The sequence below is a fragment of the Aotus nancymaae genome, unplaced genomic scaffold (genome assembly GCF_030222135.1).
Source record: "Aotus nancymaae isolate 86718 unplaced genomic scaffold, 86718_ANA_hifiasm-v0.15.2.pri h1tg000040l, whole genome shotgun sequence".
NCBI lineage: Eukaryota > Metazoa > Chordata > Mammalia > Primates > Aotidae > Aotus > Aotus nancymaae.
The window spans coordinates 118846478-118869729 of NW_026988454.1; the positions used below are offsets into that span (position 1 = coordinate 118846478).

The 23252-nt window shown below is 46.7% G+C and overlaps 1 protein-coding gene across 11 annotated transcripts in view; it reads right to left on the reverse strand.

Moving 5' to 3' along the window:
- The window catches only part of CUL9 (cullin 9), a 42616-nt gene that overhangs the window by 11263 nt on the left and 8101 nt on the right, over positions 1–23252 (reverse strand). For 7 of the 11 annotated variants that reach the window (XM_064361026.1, XM_064361030.1, XM_064361031.1 and 4 more), the window contains 16 exons: positions 20356–20563; positions 17481–17677; positions 16900–17117; positions 14602–14848; positions 14412–14517; positions 13632–13859; positions 13224–13314; positions 12913–13084; positions 11049–11154; positions 10665–10760; positions 10221–10396; positions 9818–9951; positions 9183–9362; positions 8301–8976; positions 7492–7720; positions 7220–7409 (listed from right to left, as the gene is read on the reverse strand). In XM_064361026.1, coding sequence (XP_064217096.1) covers positions 7220–7409; positions 7492–7720; positions 8301–8976; positions 9183–9362; positions 9818–9951; positions 10221–10396; positions 10665–10760; positions 11049–11154; positions 12913–13084; positions 13224–13314; positions 13632–13859; positions 14412–14517; positions 14602–14848; positions 16900–17117; positions 17481–17677; positions 20356–20563 — 3254 coding nt within the window. The remainder of the gene's footprint in view (positions 1–7219; positions 7410–7491; positions 7721–8300; positions 8977–9182; positions 9363–9817; positions 9952–10220; positions 10397–10664; positions 10761–11048; positions 11155–12912; positions 13085–13223; positions 13315–13631; positions 13860–14411; positions 14518–14601; positions 14849–16899; positions 17118–17480; positions 17678–20355; positions 20564–23252) is intronic. The other 4 variants (XM_064361034.1, XM_064361029.1, XM_064361025.1 and 1 more) reach the window with 3 other exon arrangements.

A 23252-nucleotide genomic window follows, 5' to 3' on the forward strand; every position in this document is an offset into this window, starting at 1 on the left:
CGCCTGCCTCCCTGGTGAGCCACAAGTATCTAGGAGCCCATCCCTAGACCCAGAGCCTAGCCCTGAGCCAGGCAGGTTCCATGCAAAAAACACCAGAAAGAAAAAACTTGCATTTTGCCCTCAAGGAGCTCACAGCTTGAAAAACCCACTGAGCTAGATCTCTTCCTCCTCCTGTTTCACAGCCCAGGCAAGGTGAGCCTGAGACATGTGTTCATACTAGAAAGCAAGGAAACTGTCAAAGGGAGAGTAGTAAAGGGACCAGGAGCGCATCTGAGAGATGCCCTCTAACCAAAGATGGGACAATTTGAGCATCAAAAAAACAAAACAAAACTATACCTGCAATGTGTGATGGAAACACACAAAGTATTTTAAAATCCATGAGTTCAAAATGATATATTTTTAAAAGATCTCATTGGTTATATTTAAAAGATACTAGAGAACCAACACATTATTTTTAAAACTAGTTAAAAATCATGGGAACAGGAAACAATTAAGCCTTTCCTGTATAAACTGGACTTCAGGGTAAATATATAGTTGATGAAAGGAAGTTTCTCTTGAAAACATTCCAGGTAATACATGAAGAAGGAATGACCGAACTAGATATAACTATTTCATAACCCCTAATGAGATGATAGACCTAACTAACCAATGTTAGAAACACCTGCCTGGTAAAAAACTGACGGAAAATTACATGTAATGTATAGACAAGACTGACAACACTGAAATCCACTGATCCACCTCAGCATCACAAAGGGAGACAGCTAGGCTGAACCTGCCTCCTGGTGGAAAGACACATACCACCAATGAAGCATCCTTGCCAGAGAAATCAAACCCAAATCTGAATAAGCCTCTACACCTACAAATCAGTTTTCAGGAAATAAAGGAGACAGAGTAATATGCTTGAGGACACCACATGAATGCAATCAGCAAAATCCAGCTCGTGAATGAATAACCCACTTTCCTCCCGAAATAACTGCAAGAAGGGAAAAACGGGAGGTGAAAACCTATAGATAAAGGGAGATGTCAGATAACGCAACCAAATGCGATGCATGGACCTCATTTGGCTCCTCACTAAACAAAATAACTAACCAAAAAACCCTAAGGCAATCAGGGAAATATGAGCAATGACTGTATACTTCATACAAGGAATTGCAAATTTCTAAATATTTAATAATTGTAGTATCCTTATTTTTTTTTTAAAAAAAGAGACAGTACTTATCTTTTAAATTTGGGGGTTGGGAAAAATTGATGGAGGTAGACTGAAGCAAGATTGGCCATGAGTTGATATGTGTTGGAGTTTAGTCTGTCTACATTTATATATGTTTGAAATAAAAACACTTTTTAAATGAGGGTGAAAATAACCCGTCTCAGACAAATAAAAAAACTGGTAGGGTTTCCCATCAATACTTCTCAATGAAGACATTCATCACTTCTTTTTTTTTTTTTTTTTTTTTTTTTTGAGACGGAGTCTCACTGTCCCCCAGGCTGGAGTACAGTGGTATGATCTTGGCTCACTGCAACCTCTGCCTCCCTGGCTCAAGCAATTCTTCTGCCTCAGCCTCCTGAGTGGCTGAGATTATAGGTGTGTGCCACTAAGCTTGGATAATTTTTGTATTTTTAGTAGATACAAGGTTTTGCCACGTTGGCCAGGCTGGTCTCGAACTCCTGACCTCAGGTGATCCACCCACGTCAGCCTCCCAAAGTGCTGAGATTACAGGTATGAGCCACCATGCCCAGCCTGAAGACACTTCTAACAGATGTATTTTAAAAAGAGGAAGGACCAAGAGGCAAAATAAATGGTGACTAAAGCAACTGGCATGGTGGCAAATGTAAATATCCCTGAATAAATCATAATAATGACAATGTTGGAAGTTAAAAAAAGATAATTCTAAAATATGGAACAACAGTAATAAGTAATATGGGAGTTAGAGCTGTAGTTAAGATTTCCTAAGGTCTTTTTATTGTTCAAAAAGGTTGGAAGTGGCATTAGCAAATCAAGGATACTGGTTAAAAATACAAGGGTATTCAATTATAGAAACAGAATGCCTAAGTTCTAAAACTGATACCAACAAAAAAGAAATTAAAAAAAAAATCGATCAATCCAAAAGAAGAAAAAAGCACAAAAACCCGGGTAGAATCATATGTATATAGGTGTTCAACTTATTCTTCTTTAAATATAAGAAGGGTAAACAAAAACATAAAATAATAAGTTAGAAACAGCCAATTAATAAATAAATGAATTCATTATGAACTTATTTATGAATTTATTATGAATTTATTCTTCATAATAAATAAGCTAAATTGACATCTCAAAAAGAGATTGTCAGGCTGAACAAAAAATTCTAGGTTTTTATAAGACATGTGTCTAAAACATTAAGGGTATGGCAAAGTTACAAGTAAAACATGGCTGGGTGCGGTGGCTCACGCCTGTAATCCCAGCACTTTGGGAGGCCGAGGCGGGTGGATCACGAGGTCAATAGATCGAGACCATCCTGGTCAACACGGTGAAACCCCGTCTCTACTAAAATTACAAAAAATTAGCTGGGCATGGTGGTGCGTGCCTGTAATCCCAGTTACTCGGGAGGCGGAGGCAGGAGAATTGCCTGAACCCAGGAGGCGGAGGTTGCGGTGAGCCGAGATTGCGCTATTGCACTCCAGCCTGGGTAACAAGAGCGAAACTCCGTCTCAAAAAAAAAAAAAAAAAAAAAAATCCCCGGGGAAATTCTAACAAGAGTAGAATACTGATGTGATTTTAAAATAACTCCCCATACAGAATGCTTACTAATTGTAGCAAGGGAAAAAATATTAACTATATGAGTGAAGAAATCAAACAACTTCTTGGCCAGGTTGACAAACTTGACATTATAAAGAAAGGACGGATTAAAATTCTGTGCTTCAGCGTGTAAAGCCTTGAGAAGCACATGCCTGCCACATACTTAGTATTTTGCCTGGGAATGTATAACCTGAATCATAAGGAAATACCATACAAACTTAAAACAGGAGCCATTTAAAAAATGTAAAAGGGGCCGGTGCGGTGGCTCATGCCTGTAATCCTAGCACTTTGGGAGGCTGAAGTGGGCAGATCACTTGAGGTCAGGAGTTCAAGATCAGCCTGGCCAAAATGGCGAAACCCCATCTGTACTAAAAAAAAAATACAAAAATTAGCTGGACATGGTGGCACGTGCCTGTAATCCCAGCTACTCGGGAAGCTGAGGCAGGAGAATTGCTTGAACCCAGGAGGCAGAGGTTGCAGTGAGCCAGGATCGCGTCACGGCACTCCTGCCTGGGTGACAGAGCAAGACTCCATCTCAAAAAAAAATGTTAAAGGACTGTATTCTCCAAAAATGTCAATGTCATAAAAGACAAAGAAAGGCTGGGGAACTGTTCTATATTAGACACTAAAGAGACATGCCAACTAAACGTAACAGGTGATCCTAGACTGGATCCTGTCCTGGACAAAAAAATGAAGTCATAGAAGACATTATGGGTCAGTTGACAAAACTAGAATATGGAAGTTGGGTGCGGTGGCTCATGTCTGCAATCCCAGCACTTTGGGAGGCCAAGGCAGGCGGATCACCTGAGGTCAGGAGTTTGAGACCAGCCTGGTCAACATGGCAAAACCCAGTTTCTACTAAAAGTACAAAAATTAGCCAGGTGTGGTGGTGGGTGGCTATAATCCCAGCTACTTAGGAGCCTGAGGCAGCAGAATCACTTGAACTCAGGAGGCAAAGGCTGCAGTGAGCCGAGATCACACCACTGCACTCCAGCCTGAGGGACTGAGACTCTATCTCAAAAAAAAAGAAAAATAGAATATGGAAAACTAGATCATGGTACTTATACCAAAGTTAAATTTTTGCAATTGATAAATGAATTGTGGTTATATAAGAGAAGACCTTTATTCTTAGGAAATATGTACTAAAGTATTTAGGGGTAAAGGGCCAGAATAAATGCAATTTATTCTCAAAGTTTTGAAAAAACAAAAGTCTCTCTATACATACATATACACACATATACATACACAAATAGCAAATGATAAAAGCAAACATTAACAAAATGTTAACAAAAGGTAAACTTGGATAAAGAGTAGGTAGGTATTCTTTATATCATTATTGTAATTTTCTGTAAATCTGAAATTATTTACAAAGAAATTTTATTTTAAGTAAAAGGATAAGCCAGGTGTGGTATATACAGAAATACATATGAAGAAAAAAAAATCTGAACCTGTTGAAACCTCTAAATCTAACTTTCATTATTAAAAAGTTTAAGGAGGCCGGGTACGGTGGCTCACGCCTGTAATCCCAGCACTTTGGGAGGCTGAGGCAGGAAGAATCGCTCGAGTCCAGGAGTTCGAGACCAGCCTAGGCAACATGGCAAAACTGTCTCTACAAAAAATACAAAAATTAGCTGTGAGTGGTGGTACACACCTATAGTCCCAGCTACTTGGGAGACTGAGATGGGAAGATCACTTGAGCCTCGAAGGCAAAGGCTGCAGTGAGCTAGCCGAGATCATGACACTGCACTCCAGCCTAGATGACAGAGTGACACCCCCTCTCAAAAAAAAAAAAAAAGTAAAAGGATAAATTATATACTTTGAATGTTTAAAATGGCAAATGTTACACTAGACGTATTTTATCATAATTTTTAAAAAAGGTATCTAAAAGACTGGCTGGGCGCGGTGGCTCACACCTGTAATCCCAGCCCTTTGGGAGGCTGAGGCGGGTGCATCACGAGATCAGGAGTTTGAGACCAGGCTGGCCAAGATGGTGAAACCCCGTCTCTACTAAAAATAAAAAAAAAATTAGCTGGCTGTGGTGGCACACGCCTGTAGTCCCAGCTACTTGGGAGGCTAAGGCAGAAGAATCACCTGAACCCAGGAGGTAGAGGTTGCAGTGAGCCAAGATTGCGCCACCGCACCTGGGTGACCAAGTGAGACTCCGTATCAAAAAAAAAAAAAAAAGATTTAAGAACTTCTCTCCATGCAAAAACAAAAAGCCACAGACAGATAAAGATATACTGGAAAGATATTAACCCAAGAAAGCAGGTATACTACTAATACCAGAGAAAAATAGACTTCTAGAGAAAAGCTTTATTAGAAAGAAAGAAAGTCACTTCATAATGTTTCATTGACTCTGAAGTTTCTAAACCTGCATGGTCCATCGTAGTAGCCATTAGCCACGTATAACTATTTAAATTTAAACTGATTACGGCCGGGTGCGGTGGCTCACACCTGTAATCCCACACTTTGGGAGGCCATGGCAGCCAGATCACCTGAGGCCTGGAGTTCGAGACCAGCCTGGCCAACATGGCGAAACCTCATCTCTACTAAAAATACAAAACTTAGCGGGGCATAGTGGCATGCACCTGTAATCCCAGCTAACCAGTAGGCTGAGGCAGGAGAATCCCTTGAACCCAGGAGGCAGAGATTACAGTGAGCCAAGATCAAGCCACTATACTCCAGCCTGGGTGACAGAGCGAGATTCCATCTCAAAAAAACTAAAATAAAATAAACTGATTACAATTAAATTAAATATTTAGATCCTCAGTTATATTAGCCAGATTCCAATTACTTAGTTGCTACGAATGACAATCATACAGAAAGGTGCAGAAAAGAATTTTTCCATCATTGCAGAAAGTTCTACTGGATGGTGCTGTTAAACTATTTTAACCTTCTAACAAAATGGCCAAAAAATATATATACAGTAAAACCAATATGATTAACAGTTTTAAAAAATTCACCATCGTAGTGGTAGATTTTAGCACACCTCTCTCAGTAGTAGATCAAGTAGACAAAAACTAGTGAGTTTACAGATGTGAACAATACAATTAGCAAGGTCAATTTGGTGAAATATGTAGAATCCAGTTAAGAATACACATTCTTCTTAATCACACACGAAACACATAAAATATGACCATCTACCAAGCCATAAGTAAGTTTCAATAAACTGCAAAGATTCAGAATCACAGAAACCATGCTCTTTGGCCACAGGGGAATGAAGGCAGAAACATAAAACAAACAAACAAAAAAACTAAACAAAGAAACATTGTTTGGAAATTAAAAATATATTCTTCTGAAAAACAAAATAAAGAAATAATCATAGAAATTTAAAAATTCTCAGAACTACACAATAATAAAAATAATACATAATAAAAACTTATGGAACATCCCAAATGTCCATAAACAGCAGAAAGTAAACACATCCATACAATGGAATATGGCTCAGCAAAAGAAATGAATAAACTAATAATACCCCTGACAACCTGGATTAACTCCCACAGACAGGATGCTTTGTGAAAGACATCAGACATAGCAGAATACTGTATGATTCCATTTATGTGATGTTCAAATACAGACAAGTATCTATGGTGATAAAGGTTATGAATAATGGCTTCTCCTGGAAGAAGACATTGACTGGAAAGGGGGCATGAAGGAGAGAGCCTTCCATGATCCTGGAAATGTTCTGTATTTTGATGGGGGTATGAGGGAGGTAGATACAAGGGTGTATATGAATACAATTATTTGTGAAGGCTTATAATTAAGATTTGTGCACTTTACTGAATACTAGTTATATCCCAATCTAAAGAATCTTTAAGGGCGGACATGGTGGCACACACCTGTAATCCCAGCACTTTGGGAGGCCGAGGCGGGTGGATCACTTGAGGTCAGGAGTTTGAGACCAGCCTGGCCAACATGGTGAAACCCCATCTCTACTAAAAATACAAAATTAGCCAGGTGTGATGGCACACACTTGTAGTCCCAACTACTCAGGAGGCTGGGACGGAGAATCGTTTGAACCTGGTAAGCAAAGGCTGCAGTGGACCGAGATAGTGCCACTGCACACCGGCCTGGGCAACAGAGCGAGACTCCATCTCAAAATAAATAAATAAATAAATTATGTATATATATAAAACTTTATAGGATGCTGCTAAAGCAATATTTAGAGGGAAATGAATAGTCTTAAATACTTTTACTTGGAAAAATGTCTGAAAAGACTAAAAATCAAGCACCCTCCTTCAAGTTAGAAAATAGAACAAATTCATAGAAAGTTGAAAGAACTGATGAGAGCAGAAATTAATGAAACTACACCCATGCTTTCTCACCCTTCCCTAGGAGCTGATATTTTTCTTCATATCTATATCCTGCCCAAAGGTCCTCTCCTTTCCCTCTCTTGCCACCCCAAATCTCACCCCGATCTCCGATTTCCTCTCCCTAGTTCCTCACTCTGGCTGTAGAAACTGGAGAAACGGTCAAGGGCATCACAGAATTCTGTGGGAAGGCACTTTCTGGGATGGTACAGGTAGCAGAGTGGGGAGACCGGCCAGCAGCGTGGTGACAGGACCAGTACAGAAATGGCTGGACTTGGATCTTCGATAAACAGTTCTTTTTCAGCTTCCTCTTCCTCCTCTTCCTCCTGAGGGACAGAAGGATTTCAAGGGCCCTTGGGCTCCCTTCTTTGGTCTAGTCTCCTTACTCTCCTTTCTCCCTGCTCTTACCTCCTCTTCCTCTAGTGCCTTTTCCTCCTTGTCTTCCTGCTCCAAGAACAACTTGTCGAGCCGCTGGAGCTGGAAGAGGTGGAACTGGCGCTGCAGCTCCTCAGAGGTGCTCAGGCTCCGCAGCATCAGCTGGGGGAGGCGGTTGGGAAAACAGAGGCCAATCTGCTCTAGCACTGCCCCCTCCAGCCAGCTTGAGCCAAAGCTCAGGAGACGGTCCGCCATGTAATGCCTGCAGCACACACAGCCCGGGCCAAGCCTCAGTGTGAGTGCCAGCGTGGCCCAGACTCCCCCTTGAGAATATAGGTCCCTTTGTTACAACCTGCCTGAGTCACAGGCCCTTCCTCACCTCTTCTTTCCCACTCGCTTTCCACCAATGTATGATCATCTCCACATTTTTTTTTTTTTGAGACCGAGTCTTGCTCTTGTCACTCCAGGCTGGAGTGCAATGATGTGGTCTCAGCTCACTGCAACCTCCACCTCCCAGGTTCAAACAATTCTCCTGCTTCAGCCTCCCAAGAAGCTGGGATTACAGGCGCCCACCACCATGCCTGGCTGATTTTTGTATTTTTAGTAGAGATGGGGTTTTACCATGTTGGCCAGGCTGGTCTTGAACTCGACCTCAGGTGATCCGCCCGCCTCAGCCTCCCAAAGTGCTGAGATTACAGGCGTGAGCCACCACACCTGGCTAGCCATCTCCACATCTTAATCTCTCCTCTGCACAGCCTCTTCCCTCATCTCCCCTAAAGATTCAACTCTTCCCACTCTCTCAACTAGGCCTCCATCCCCCACTCCTCCAGACCTGCACTCACTGATAGAAGTGCTCAAAAGTTGTGGCCAGTTCCAGACCAGAAAGGACCATGATGGGTTCTAGGTGCCGCTGAAGCTGCCCCAGCATTTCCACTCCAGGGGCTCCACCAATCAGGCTACCCTGGATCTGTTGGTCAATGTACCTGGCAAACTGTTCACTCATCTGGGAGCAAGGGAAAGGGCATGGGCAAACCATGAATGAGGGTATGGAGTAGGAGACTGGGGAGGGAAAGGAGGTGAAAGGGCAGGGCAGAAAGAGATGAACCTGGAACATGAGCTTACAGCCCTGTGGGGAGCTGGCGGGACTCACGTGAGCAGCAGTGAGGAAGGACTGCTGCAGCAAGGCGCCAGAGAAGCCGCTGCGCAGAGCCAGCGTGAAGGCTGCCCGAGGCCCAAACAGCTCGGAGCCTGCTCTCTGTAAGTGCTCATAGAGTTTACAGTAACGAGGCACAAAGTCTGGGGCCCTCCAGACTGCAGCCAGAAATCTGCTGACCTGAGGAGAGAGGCAAGAAATGCCATAAAGGGAGCAGCCCCTCCCCTCCACAGACTTCAGCTTGCTTCTGCCTACCTGCTCCTGCACCACGCTCAGCCAGCACTGGGTTATGTTCCTCAGGCTGCTGCTGGGAAGCACTGGTGAAGGCGCTGGGCTCCGCTCCCGACCCTTACTGTTCTTGCTGACTGTGGAGACAGAGGAAGAAAGAAGGGGCTACATCTCAGCCTCTGGGTGAGTCCACCAGCCTTGGGTAGATCTCCTGGAAAGGCCAAGAGGTCTCAGGGGCCTGGAAAGGTCAGCAGCAAAGCAGCAAGAGTAAAAAGCAGGGAGGAAGGAGCCAGATGCACCACTCCCCGCAGCCTCAGCTCCACTGGCCACAGCTGGGACTTACAGGGCCGAGCGGATGGCTCAGGAGGAGGCCCAGGAGGAGGCTCCACATGCACCAGCAAGTGGCAAAGCCGACGGACGCGAGAAGCAAAGGACGCTGCTCGACTTAGGGGGTTCCGCGAGCTCTCTCTCTGTTCTAAGTACTGATCCAGCAGCCACCCCAGGGCACTCACACCTTCTGCATCTGAAAGAAGACAGGTCAGGAACAGGTCTCCATGGGAGATGGGAGACCATCTTAATCTCTCCTCTGCACAGCCTCTTCCCTCAACTCCCCTAAAGGGGAGAGGGGAGAGCAGCAGAGGAGGAAGAGCAGGAGAGGGGAGCAGGGCAGAGGAGGGAGAAGGATCAATTGTACAAAAAGGCTTGAGGGGCAGCAGTGCCCTAGTCCTCCCCTCACCAAGGTGTGCTTCAGCTGGAGTCTGGGGAGATGGTAACAGGGCGGGGATAGGGTTGTGGGGAAGATTCAAATACCAGAGTCTCAGGGAGCAGTGCCTGGGGCAGGAAGGAGAGAGGAACATTGAGGTGACAGGCCTTCAGGGATAAAGACAGGAACCAAAAGAACCAAGAGCATTAACTCAGGTGATCCCTGGGAATAAGGACAAGGAGCTGGTTAGTGGAGGCAGGTGTCAGCATGGTTACCAGGAGAGGTGATGTTCTGCACCAGGGGGCTGACCAGGGCCTCCCAGCAGGTCTTGCCCAGTGCTTGGGCGGCCTCGTCGTCAGGGAGGAAGCGGTCAGCAAAATTCTGCTCGTGGCGCAAAACCCTGTTCAGTCTAGGAACAAACAGTGCATGGTGGAGGATTAAAGGCACTGGATTTCCCTAAGGCCTCCATTCAAGTGCAAATCAGCTCCCAGTCACCCTGGTTTGGTCCCTAATCCAACTCTTTCCAATCAACACACACTTCTCACCTATGTTCACCTTCCCCCTCCTGTCCTGGCTGCAGCTTTCCCTTCTGGACTCCCACAGAAGCATCCCTCCCACCACCTACTTCTTACAGTGTCCTGTTCCCTTACCCATATTCCCTCCTCAGGCCCCACCCACCTGGGACAGAGCTGGAGGAGGCGGCGGCGGTCCTCTGCTATGTCCTGGCTCCAGGCTTGTGCCCGAATTGTGTAAAAGAGACATGTTCGGCGACACAGCTGCTCCCGGAACAGTGGCCAGAATGTGGGCTTAGGACCCAAGACCTCCACACCCCGAACCCGGGTGTCAATGCCGCCCTGCAACAGCAGAGACTCAGCTGTCTTGTCACCTAAGCCGCTGAGCCACTAGGTACTACCAAAGCCAGACCTCCTGCCCTGAACTCCCTAGAACTGCTCAGGACATCCCCACATCTCTGGGACTCAACAGGTCCCTGGGCCATCTACCAAGTGGACCGAGGAGAAACACTGGCTAAAGCCCTGGCCTCTAGATGTTAGAGAACCCAGACACTCTGGAGACCCTGGGCCACCTCCTCCTCCTCAGCCCCGGCTGACACCCTGGCCCCACCTGCTGGCAGCGCTTTATGCGGATCTGGATGATGGGCCAGAAACGGTTCAGGTTCTCCAGAAGGATCACCCGGCTGGCAGAGGGCATCACATTCACCTGGCAGGGCAGGGGAGAAGAGGGAGAGGAAACAGCCATCACCTCCAGAAACAGGGTTGGAAAAATTGTTGATGGTAACCAAGTTGGTCATGGTGTGTGCCCTTCACTTCTCCTGCAGAGCCCAGGATCTACATGGCTCCATATCCCTAATCCCACTCTCACTGCTTACAAGGCAATGCCTTCCCAGGAGGAAGGGATGTCACCATCCTCCAGGGACTAGGTCCTCCCTATGGGCACTGGGACAAAAAGGATGTGGAGCAAGGTGAAGGGGGGCACAAGGGTCCCCACCGTGTTGAGCTCAGTGCTGATGCAGCTGGTGCTGTCACCCCCAAACACCACCACTCTGGCTGGCATGTAGCTCGAGTCCTCACTGGCCACCAGCAAAGTGAGCTGCCTGGGAAGGGAGAAAGGAAGCAGTCAAAGCTGGGCCTCTGCACGTGGCAGCTCACACCTGTAATCCCCACACTTCGGGAGGCTGAGGTGGGAGGATTGCTTGAAGCTAGTTTAAGATCAATCTGGGCAACATAGCAAGATCCCATCTCTACAATATAAAAATGAAAAGAAAGAAATAAAAAGGCCAGAGCTCTGGTTTTAGTTGAAAACTATTTCAACCCACCACTTCTTTCTCAGGCTCCTGTTCCTCTGCTGGCTCTGATGCATCTGTCCCCACTACACCCTCTGCTCTTCCCTTTATATTCCCCCAAATTGGCTAAATTTAAACCCACAGTTTCAACTGAAAATTAATCCACAGAGGACTCCAAATCCACATCTCTAGCCCAGGCCACTCTTCTGAGCTTTCATGCTATGTCCCCATATGATGTCCCATGGTCACCTCAAAGTCAATATGCTCAAATGAAATGATCATCTGTCCACGTAAACCTATTTCTCTCCTGGAAAATAAAACTTTCGTGCACCCAGTACTCAACTAGAATATGGTCACTGTGGTCTTCGCCTTCTCGCGGCTTCCCTCACCCAAAGGTAAGTCCTGCGGGCTCCTAAGGACTTCCCAGTCCATTCCCACTCCCGCTGACTAGCTGAACACATGGATCCTTTCTCTACTAGACCACTGCACAAACCCTCCACCTCTTTCTTCGGACTCCCAACTAAACTCCCATAATTGCCAGAGTGAGCTTTCTCAATAAAAAAATCTAGTTTTTGATTTAAAAAAAATCTAGTTTTTGGCTGGGCATGGTGGCTCACGCCTGTAATCCCAGCACTTTGGGAGGCCAAGGCAGGTGGATCACAAGGTCAGGAGTTCGAGACCAGTCTGGCCAAAATGGTGAAATCCCATCTCTACTAAAAATACAAAAATTAGCCAGGTGTGGTGACGTATGTCTGTAGCACTCCAGCCTGGGCAACAGAGTGAGACTCTGTCTCAAAAAAAAAAAAAAAAAAAAATCTAGTTTTCTCTCTTCCCTTCTTAAAATGTTCCAATGGCTCTCCAAGTTTTGGAATAAAGTTCACACTTCTTAGCTCACCAAACACTTTGTGATCCACCTTTGCTAACTTTTCTGGCTTGTATCTTCTGCCGCTTTGATATACAGCTTTCACTGCAGCCAAACATGATGACTTCAAGTCCCTCCAAATATTGTTTCTTACTTCCATTTTGCACATATGCTGTCCTTGTGCCTAGAATATTGGCCCCTCTTTATCTACCTAATTTCAATATCAAAACCCAGCTCAGTCACCCCCTCCTTCCAGAAGGAAGCCTGCTCTGACGCCTCAGCCTCAGGTCCACATGCGGACCACAATGCTTTTTCTTACTCTGTGCTCTTAATTGATTTTCTAGTGTAGCTCCCCAGCTGGAATGCAGGGACCATATCTTATTGTCCTTCTATTTCCAGACCCCGGCACAGTGCCTGGCACAGATGCCCACTGGAGAAATGGGTAAGTGAGCTGTGGATCTTCCCTCAACACTAAGCAAGGGCGGTAACATCTGAACCTGCTGGGGTACAGTCACCAGATTCCAGGCTGAGGGGATGTCTATACCCAGCACAGCAAAGGCAGGTCAATGTGTCTATGTGTTCACTGCACAAAATAGGTTTGCGTGTGTCCCTCCAGCATGGGGGTGATAGCTGGGGTTGTGTGTATCTGGGTGCTTTAGGGAAGTATCCTGGGGCACAGAAGAACATTCCCATCTGTGTGTTCACACCTAACAAGAACACCACGGTGCATGTGCAGGGTGATGTAGTGGGAGCCGGTGCTGCCGTTGGACTCCCAGTAGGTTTTGGGGTTGTGGTCCGTCAGCTTGCTGGCCCGGTGAGGGTTGGAGGACACCTCCACCTTCTCCCAGCACTTATCCTCCTTCACTTCCACACTGGAGCCTGGGGGCAAGTGGGAAGGTGTGGTGGTCACAGCCACGTTAATTGAGAGAGAAAAGAGGAAAAAGGTCTAGGGAGCAGGAAGGGAAGGGGCAAACAGACACTGGGCGGAAGCCAGAAGAAAGCAGATAAGGGCACTAACCCTGGCAGAGATGCCTGAGGAACACGTCAAAGAAGGGGATATTGATCGGTTGGTGGGTTCGTCTGTGGTCTTCAATCTGGCCCAGCACCATCTGCAGCAGGAACATCAGGGAGGAGGAGGAGAAGGAGAAGGAGGAACACAGAGAAACACCCAGAAACAGGTAGAGAGAAAAAGTCAAGGGTCAACAGAACACTCAACTTCTCTCTCCCCAAATTTTGACAGAACCATGTGGAGTCAAGGTTAGGAAACAAGTGCCCCCGATTTGCTACTACCTGTGCCAAACAGGGATACCAAACAGGGATACCAAACAGGGATACCAAACAGGGATACCAAAGAGGAACCCATTGACTCCCTTCCCCTAATTCTGACTTACATTCTCTCAGCTGCACACCCGCAGCCGCTCCTCACCTGAATGCAGCCGGCCAGAATGCTGGAGGTGAGGTTGCTATAGAGTTGTGCATACTTCTCACACTCTGTCACCAGGTCCTGAAGCTCACAGCCCAGCAGCAGCTGAGCTGAGTGCTTGTCCAGGACTTTGGAGAGGACCTCTTTTGCTCCCAGGCAGCAGAGCACCACAGCATAGTCCTTATGCATCGAGGCCAGGCGATGTAGGAAGCAGGTCAACTCCTGAACAATCTGAGCCCAGAGCCACATAGATGAATTTACAGGAAACAAGGGGCAAGACATGTAAGGATTGAGGAGAGGGCTCAGTAAAGAAAGCATGGTGGCTGAGATTTTGGAGACATGCAGAAGTCCAGGGAAAGAAGAGCACCAAAATCTGGGTGGAGTAAGATAGGGGGGTACTAGGACTCCAGAGTGAGTTGGCAGGAAGAGAGCTCAGGCACAGTTTTCCAGGCTGCTTCCTGCCAGGCCAAGCTATGTTAACCCTGGTGCCTGAACCTTGCTCTCCAATGCACAAACCCTGAAGGGAGGAGAGCTGTTTGGATTGGTGAATGTGGGCTTCTCCTTTATCCAGAATCTAAAATCCAGGTTCATCTAAGAGGTTTATACCTCAAAGATCCCAGTTCTGGAGATTCTTAGATGACATTACCCTTCCTCTTCCTACGCCCATCCCAGTGCCTGAAGATTCATTCAGAAAGGCTTTGCTGTGCCCTCCAGAGCCTCACAAGGAAGTTGGTGCCCCAGATGCTGCCTTCCCCTCCCTGCCCCTTGCCAGGGCTCTGGTACCTCAGAGTCACTGCTAGGGCCACTCAGGCAGTTGAGGCAGGGCTCCAAGACCTCATGCCAAGGGAGGACCACTGCCTCAGGGAAATCCAGCAGTCGGGTCATGACCCTGGTGAGGGGATAGAATAAGTGAAGTCCCTGAAGTCTGCCAGTTCCCCTCATCCCAATGCATGCGCCTCAATAGGCCCCTCACCTCAGCACAGACAGCAGCAGAGTCTTGTTGGGCCCCGGAGCATCCAGAGTCCGCAGCAACAGGAGGAAAGGCTGGGTTTCCTGCTGGAGGCGCTTGAGGAGGGGCCTCACGGCACCCCCGGGGCTGCCCTCACGGCATAGCACGCGCTCCAAGTCCAGGAGTAGTTCTGCAGATGGGCCCCCCACCAGGGATCGAATCAGTAGCTCAGGGGACCCATCCTGACCCTGGATGATGGGGGTCTCCAGTGCTGCAGCCAGACACATAGGAGGGAAAAATGTGTATGAAGAGTCTTACTAGTTTGTCAAACTGAGAACTGGGAAGATCCAGAAAATCACCCCAAATTTTCCTTCCATACTGAGGATATCTTCAGTTGTTAACCAAACTATGAGGAATTTTCTTTCCTGGCCCCAAATACAAACCTAACCGCATTTGAAAGAAAACCTAGTAGAGCAAACATTGTCAAGTTAAACACAAGACATTTTAAATCTTTTTTTTTTTTTTTTGAGAAGGAATCTTGTTCCAGGCTGGAGTGTAGTGGCGCAATCTCGGCTCACTGCAGCCTCTGCCTCCTGGGTTCCAGCGATTCTCCTGCCTCAGCCTCCTGGGTAGCTAGGATTGCAGGCACGCACCACCACGTCCAGTTAATTTTTTTTGTATTTTTAGTAGAAAAGGGGTTTCGCCATGTTGGCCAGGCTGGTCTCAAACTCCTGATCTCAGGCGATTCACCCACCTCAGCCTCCCAAAGTACTGGGATTACAGGCGTGAGCCACCATGCCCAGCCAACATTTTAAATCGTATAGTCGTATTACTGTTAGCAATAGTAAATATTAGATTCGATGATTACACCCCTGTACTACCTGCATGGTGGCTTTAGGTTCACGGACTAAAAGATACATATATATTTCCTATTTCTTTTTTTTGAAACAGAGTCTTGCTCTGTCACCCAGGCTGAAGTGCAGTGGCATGATCTCTCGGCTCAATCCTGAGCTCACGCAATTCTCCTGCCTCAGCCTCCCAAGTAGCTTAGATTACAGGCACCCGCCACCACACCTAGCTAATTTTTGTATTTTTAATAGAGACTTGGTTCCATGTTGGCCAGGCTGGTTTCAAACTGCTGACCTCAAGTGATCTGCCTGCCTCAGCCTCCCAAAGTTCTGGGATTAAAGGCATGAGCTATTGCACCCAGCCACATATTTCCTATTTCAATATCCCTCCATACTTCTAGGTTTACACTTGTTTCTCAACCACAAAGGGTTTCTTCCCCAGTATCAATATTTCGTGTTTCTAGGCACAAACGTTCTGTACCGTAAATTATAATTCCTTTTAAGAAGGCCTCTCTATTCTGTGAAGAGAAAGTTAAGCTTAAAAGAAAAAAGAAGGCCGGGCGCGGTGGCTCAAGCCTGTAATCCCAGCACTTTAGGAGGCCGAGGCGGGTGGATCACGAGGTCAAGAGATCGAGACCATCCGGTCAACATGGTGAAACCCCGTCTCTACTAATACAAAAAATTAGCTGGGCATGGTGGCGCGTGCCTGTAATCCCAGCTACTCAGGAGGCTGAGGCAGGAGAATTGCCTGAACCCAGGAGGTGGAGGTTGCAGTGAGCTGAGATCGTGCCATTGCACTCCAGCCTGGGTAATGAGCAAAACTCCGTCTCAAAAAAAAAAAAGAAAAAAGAAGAAAGGCCTTCCTAGATATCATTTCAATGAATCTTCTACTGTCCAATAATACTGGGCTAAACCTAGACCAGACAGATGGGAATCCACACGTTTAAAGCCATTCAATAAGGCAATTTCCAGCCAGGCGCTGTGGCTCACACCTGTAATCCCAGCACTTTGGGAGGCTGAGGCAGGTGGATGTCCTGAGGTCAGGAGTTTGAGACCAGCCTGGCTAACACGGTGAAACTCTGTCTCTACTAAAATACAAAAATTTGCTGAGCATGGTGGCAGGCACCTGTAATCCCAGCTACTCGGGAGGCTGAGGCATGAGAATCGCTTGAACCCGGGAGGCAGAGGTTGCAGTGAGCTGAGATCATACCATTGCACTCCAGCCTGGGTGACAAGAGCAAAATTCCAACTTAAAAAAGAAAAAGGAAGGCAATTTCCTTGCACATATTCCACAGTCTCCCTCTTCTTGGTCGGGAAGTTCTACTCAAGACCTAACTTGAGCGCCACAATGCTCACTCATTTCCTGAAGTTTCCTTGTATCTTTCCAGTAAGGAGCTGCTGTAAACCTTAGCCTTCCCGGTCACTGGCTGGCCCTGTGTGATTCCTCTGCAAAACCACCCCTCCACAATGGTACCTGTATGCTCAGGACTGCCCGGCGGCTCTGAGTAGCGATTGAGAAGCATCATGAGGATGGTGCGTGTGGTAGGCATAGGCTCTGTCCCAGGTGCTATCCCTGAGTGCCTAAACAAGGTGTCTCTCAGCTCTCGGGTTATAATCTGGTCTCCCAGAGTGTGGTGGTTGCACAAAAGCAGGTTGAGCAGGAGCAAGCCATTTCTCACTGCAGAAGAGCACCTGGGAGGAGGGGGGTGACCAGAAAGAAATCGAGAGACCATGAATGCAATGGAAGCAGCAAAGCAAGCACAGAGGGCCAGGAAGCTGGGGAGCAAAGGGCTCCAGTGGGCCCTCTGAGTCAGGACATCTGATCCCCTGACCTCAGGCCACTCCTCCCAAACCCATAAAGGAAGCTCAGTGTCTCTCTGCCCTCTCTGGGAATCTCCCTATCCCCAACCCACTTGGTTTCTCTTCCAACAACAGTTGCAGGGCCACCAATGCTTAATCCAGAGGTGATAACATGAGGGGAATTTCTGTGAAGCACAGGAATAGCAGGGTTTGGGACTAAGCAGGATCCCAGAGTTGGGAGGGTAATGCCCTGACCCCTCGGTGTTCAGCATCAGGATCACAGCTGCAGGGACAGTGAGAAGCAGGCTCTCAGAGCCCGGGCGTGTGGCTGAGTCGATGCTGGCGAAGATCTCTCTGGTCATCTGAACATCAAACAAAGAGTGGATAGAATCTCGGCCAGTAACAAAAGTGGGGATCTCTGAGGAGCTGGCGACGGCGAGCATCTTCAGTGCCTGTGAGGAGGATGTGAAAGGAGAGTGAGGAGCGGGCAGAGCCACCATGAGGAAAGGGGAAGCCAGGGCCTCATTCTACACTTCAAACTTGGGAGCAGCTGGCTGTTTGCAAATAGGTAGAGTAGGAGACAGAAATGGAAGAGGTAGTGATGGGACATCAAATGCTACAAAGAGAGGGAAAGAGGGAGGATGGAAAAGGAAAAAGAAAAGAAACTAAACAACGACAACAAACCCTGAGACTGGATGTAAGATCAGCCTTCCACTCCTCTCTGCCCCTGGGCTCGCAGCACCAAGACTACTGGAGTGGAACACCCGCCTCTCCTGCATCTTCCCCTCAGGATGGTGCCCCTCGCAGCATCTAGTTGTCTTTAGGGGCTTCTTACAGTTGTCTTGCACCTCACTTGCACTCCTTCCTTTGCAAAATCTTTCCCCTGAGTTCCATGGCTTCACATCCTCCTGGCTTTTCTCCTACCTCTCTGGTGTTCCCTTGCCTGGTACTCAAACACTGAGGATCCTTGTCCCCTTTCTCTGGACTCTACGCTCCCCCACACCGAGGCAACCAGGTCCATTCCCATTGCTTCAATTCCCACCTATATGTCAAGTCTCCAAAACCTGGGTCTCCTGGCCTTAGCCAGTATCCAGCCCTTCTATGTAAGACTTCTTGGTTGTCTCACAGGCAGTGGTTGGCATTATGGGAAAAATAATCGTAATGTGCAAACCTGTTTGCTGGTACTATAGAGAAAAATTAAATTAAAATAGACACTATACAATCAGAGGGGAGAATGTCTCTCCTGGTGAAGGGTTGATTCTCTACAAGAAACACACTAGAGATGGACTGGGCTAGAAATAACTCTCAGGACAATCCTTCTTGTAAGGCCTGGACCCAAGTAACTTCTACTTCTCCATGAAGCTTTCTCCTTGTAGTTACACCATCCTCCCCCAGTTAGCTGAGTTCTGTAGACTTTAAGTAATTAACAAGATGATGCAATTTTATTTCAGGGCAAGACTTCAAATTTAAGGGCAATACTGATTTTTTTTTTTTTTTTTTTTTTTTTGAGATGAAATCTCGCTCTGTTGCCCAGGATGGAGTGCAATGGCACGATCTCAGCTCACTGCAACCTCTGCCTCCTCGGTTCAAGCGATTCTCCTGCCTCAGCCTCCTGAGTAGCTGGGATTACAGGCATGCACAACCATGCCCAGCTACTTTTGTATTTTTAGTAGAGATGGAGTTTTACCACGTTAGCAAGGCTGTTGTAGAACTCCTGACCTCAGGTGATCCACCCGTCTTGGCCTCCCAAAGTGCTGTGATTACAGGCATGTACCACCACGCCTGGCTAATTTTCTACTTTTAGTAGAGATGGGGTTTCACCATGTTGGCAAGGCTGGTCTCAAACTCCTGACCTCAGGTGATCCAGCCACCTTGGCCTCTCAAAGTGCTGGGATTACAGGCGTGAGCCACCACACCCAGCCATTTTTATTTATTTTATTTTTTTGCCATGATCTAAAGTGGATGGCAATTGCTATACTTTGGTCATGTAATTTGAGAGGATCAGAGAATTCTTTGAGCATAATGATCTAGACTATAAATGCCTGGCTACTCTTGGTCCCATAAAGAAAATGCACCTCTGGGCCTCTCCTGGGACAGCCTGCTCTAAGAGGACCTGTGCTCCTGTTCACGCTGCTGCCATTATACTACTGGAATCTATTCTCAGAACTGCTCTGGCCGAAGCCTACCTGTCTCCCTCAGGAACCCTCAGGCTATGAAGAGCTCCTCTGCCCATACCACCCTATCAGCCAGCACTTCTGTCTGGAGTAACCAGGAAGCCAATTCCTCTGTAAGCTACTCTGGATAAGGGTCTTTCTTCCCAATTCATTGAGCAATGGCAATGCTGGTGTTGCTTTACCCAAATCTAGTAACAGAGAATTTTCTATGTAAGGGTATCACTAAGAGAAGAGAGGGAAAAAAATACTTCTAGTTTAATGGTCACATCTAGAAAATTAGTTTTCAACCAGACACCTAATCATAACTAAAAAGGCAGGAACACTCAACATACCTGAAAACTCAACTCCTGACCTTCTCCCCATATCTCCTCCTCCTGCAACATTCTCTCAATAAATGGCCACTTCATGCACCCTGCTGCTTAATTTTACACCTGGGAGTCATTTCTAAAAACTTCTGGCCTGGGCCAGGCACGGTGGCTCATGCCTGTAATCCCAGGAGGTTGAGGCAGGAGAATCCCTTGAACCTACAAGGTGGAGGTTATAGTGAGCCGAGACAGCACCACTGCACTCCAGCCTAGGTGACAGAGTGAGACTCCATCTCAAAACAAACAAACAAACAAACAAAACCTCCTGGCCTGGCACAGTAGCTTATGCCTGTAATCTCAGCACTTTGAGAGCTAAAGGTGTAGGATCACTTGAGCTCAGGAGTTCAAGATCAGTCTGGGCAACATAACAAGATCCTGTCTCCACCAAAAATAACCCCAAAATTTCCTTTTCCCTTTCTCCAAACACTCAATCCCCAAGAATGTCCAGATCAAACTCTTAAATCCATCTGCATCTTTCCAATCCAAAGTCTACTCACTGGTCTGAAGCACCAAAGTATCTCCTCAAGATCAGTAGTCCCCAGTCAGCCTGTCTTACCCCTTGTTCTCTCCCGCCAGGCCCAATGTACTCACCGCCAGCCCAGCCTGCTGTACCAAGACAGAAGTCTTATATTCTTGCATGCAGACCAGCACAGCATAGATGCCACCCTCCCTGGCGAAGAGTGGCCGCCACTCGTGCTTGGTCATGAGGAGGTAAAGGAGGCGCAGGGCCTGCACCACCACCATCTTCTCTCCCACCTGGTTGGTCAGCAGCTCCACCAGCATCTTCACCAGCTTCTCTCTGATGAGGGAAGAGACATTGGGGATCCCCATCCCGAGGAGTCTTGCCTGACCTCCCAGCCATGACACCATCGGACTCCCTGAGCAGTCCCATCCACCAAGATCTAATCCATCCTCTCTGCCCCACCTGCTCTCCCTGCCTCAGTCTCACCCCAAGCCCCTCCCCTCTGCACCTAAATGCCTTTGGCTCCTCAACTAATGAAGGAGGCAGTAGAAAAAATGTTTACAAACTCTGGCTCATCTTTTCAAAAACATCTATAAATTCAAAGTGACACTAATCAAAATGCCTAAAAGGCACGCACGCGTGTGTGTGTGTGTGTGTGTGTGTTTGTATGTTTTAGACAGAGTCTCACTCTGTTGCCCAGGCTGGAGTGCAGTGGTGTGAAATCTGCAACCTCCACCTCGCAGGTTCAAGTGACTTTTGTGCCTCAGCCTCTTCAAGCAGCTGGGACTACAGGTGCATGTCACCACACTCATCTAATTTTTTTGTATCGTTTTTTAGTAGAGAGGGGGTTTCACTATGTTGGCCAGACTAGTTTCGAACTCCTGGCCTCAAGCAGTGTACTCACCTTGACCTCCCAAAATGCTGGCCTAAAAGGTTTTTAAAAACACTATGACAGGCAGATCTAGGCCTTGGAAATGTTCAGAAAAAAACCATGGTAGCCAGGCACAGCAGCCTATGCCTGTAATCCCAGCACTTTGGGAGGCTGAGGTGGGTGAACTGCTTGAGCCCATGGCTTTTGCCATGGGCAACATGGCAAAACCCTACCTCTACAAAAAATACAAAAAATTAGCTCGCATAGTGACCTGTGCCTATAGTCCCAGCTACTTGGGAGGCTGAAGTGAAAGGATCACCTAAGCCTGGGAGGTTGAGGCTGCAGGGAGCTGTGATCATGCCGCTGCACTCCGGCCTGGTTGACAGAGTGAGACTCTGTCTTAAAAAATAAAAATAAAAATAAAAATAGTGGTAGACTTGCCTATTATCATCAAAATATAAACTTGTAATGATTACAACCCTGGAACTGATCTAGGGTAGTCAAACAGATCAATAGGTGAGAAGAGAAATAAGGGTGATGTATAAGCCAGTAAAAAAAAAGGAAGAAGCATTTGAAATATAATGTTTTCTGGGTGCAGTGGCTCACGCCTGTAATCCCAGCACTTTGGGAGGCTGAGATGGGTGGATCACATGAGGCCAGGAGGTCGAGACCAGCCTGGTCAACATGGTAAAACCCTATTTCTACTAAAAATACAAATATTATCCAGGTGTGGTGGTGGCGGGGGCCTGTAGTCCCAGCTACTTGGGAGGCTGAGGCAGGAAAACCGTTTGAACCGAGGAGGCAGAGGTTGCAGTGAGCCAAGATCGTACCTCTGCACTCCAGCCTAAGCGACAGAGCAAGACGCTGTCTAATAAATAAATAAATAAATAAATAAATAAAATGTGATGTTGACAGAGGTGGGAGGATTGCTTGAGGCTAAGAATTTGAAACCAGTCTGGGCAACGTAGTGAGACCCTCATCTCTACAAAAGATTAAAAAAAAAATTAGCTGGGTGTGGTGGCTCATTCCTATAGTCCCAGCTACTTGGGAGGATAAGGAAGGAGCGTTGTTAGAAGTTAAGAGTTTGAGGCTGTAGGGAGCTATGTGATCTTGCTACCGTATTCTAGCCTGGTCAACAGAGTAAGACCCTGTCTCTAAAAACAAAACAAAACAAAACACACACACACAACACACACACACACACACACACACACACACACACACACACACACGGTAATTTAGAGACACCTGGCTATCCATTTGAAAACACTGAAGCTGGAGCTCTACTTCCCAACATTTGCAAAAATAAACTGCAAATGAATTTTTAAATGAGTTTAAAAAAACAAAATCATGGGCATTTTTGGAAAATATAGGGAAATATTTTTATAATCCTGGAACAGAATAGATCTTTTTAAGTAGGACACAAAATCTAGAAGCCATAAAAAAACTCAAAAATGTAGCAACAAAGTCTGAAACTCTAGCACGATGAAAAAGACACTATAAACAAAATTACGAGACAAGCGCAGGAGCTAGAGAAAGGGGCCAGTGGAAATGCTGATCTGAAAGAAAAGGAAGAAGTGCCTGCAGAGCCCCTAGATCACAGTGAGGGTCAGGAGAGAAAACAGCAGGTACTGACTCTTGCTTAACAGTGACAGCCAGGCCAACTGAGGAGGTGGCTCAGGAACTACGAGGGGAAAGAACACAGAAGGAGAACTTATGAGAAAGAAGAAAAATAAAGGTACTGAGAAAGTTTTGTTTTTGTTTTTGTTTTTGTTTTGAGATGGAGTCTTGCTCTGTCACCCACACTGTAGTGCAGTGGTGTGATCTCGGCTCAGTGCAACCTCTGCCTCCCAGGTTCAAGCGATTCTCTTGCCTCAGCCTCCCGAGTAGCTGGGACTACAGGTATGCTCCACCACATCCTGCTAATTTTTGTATTTTCAGTACAGATGGGGTTTTACCATGTTATCCAGGATGGTCTCAATCTCCTGACCTTGTGATCTGCCCACCTCGGCCTCCCAAAGTGCTGAGATTACAGGGGTGAGCCACCACGCCCAGCCGAAAGTTCTGTTTTTAATCTGTCTTTTCTAAGAAGCTTTATAATGACAACAGTGTGAATAAAATATGCTTAAATATATATGCCTTTCTGTGGCCATA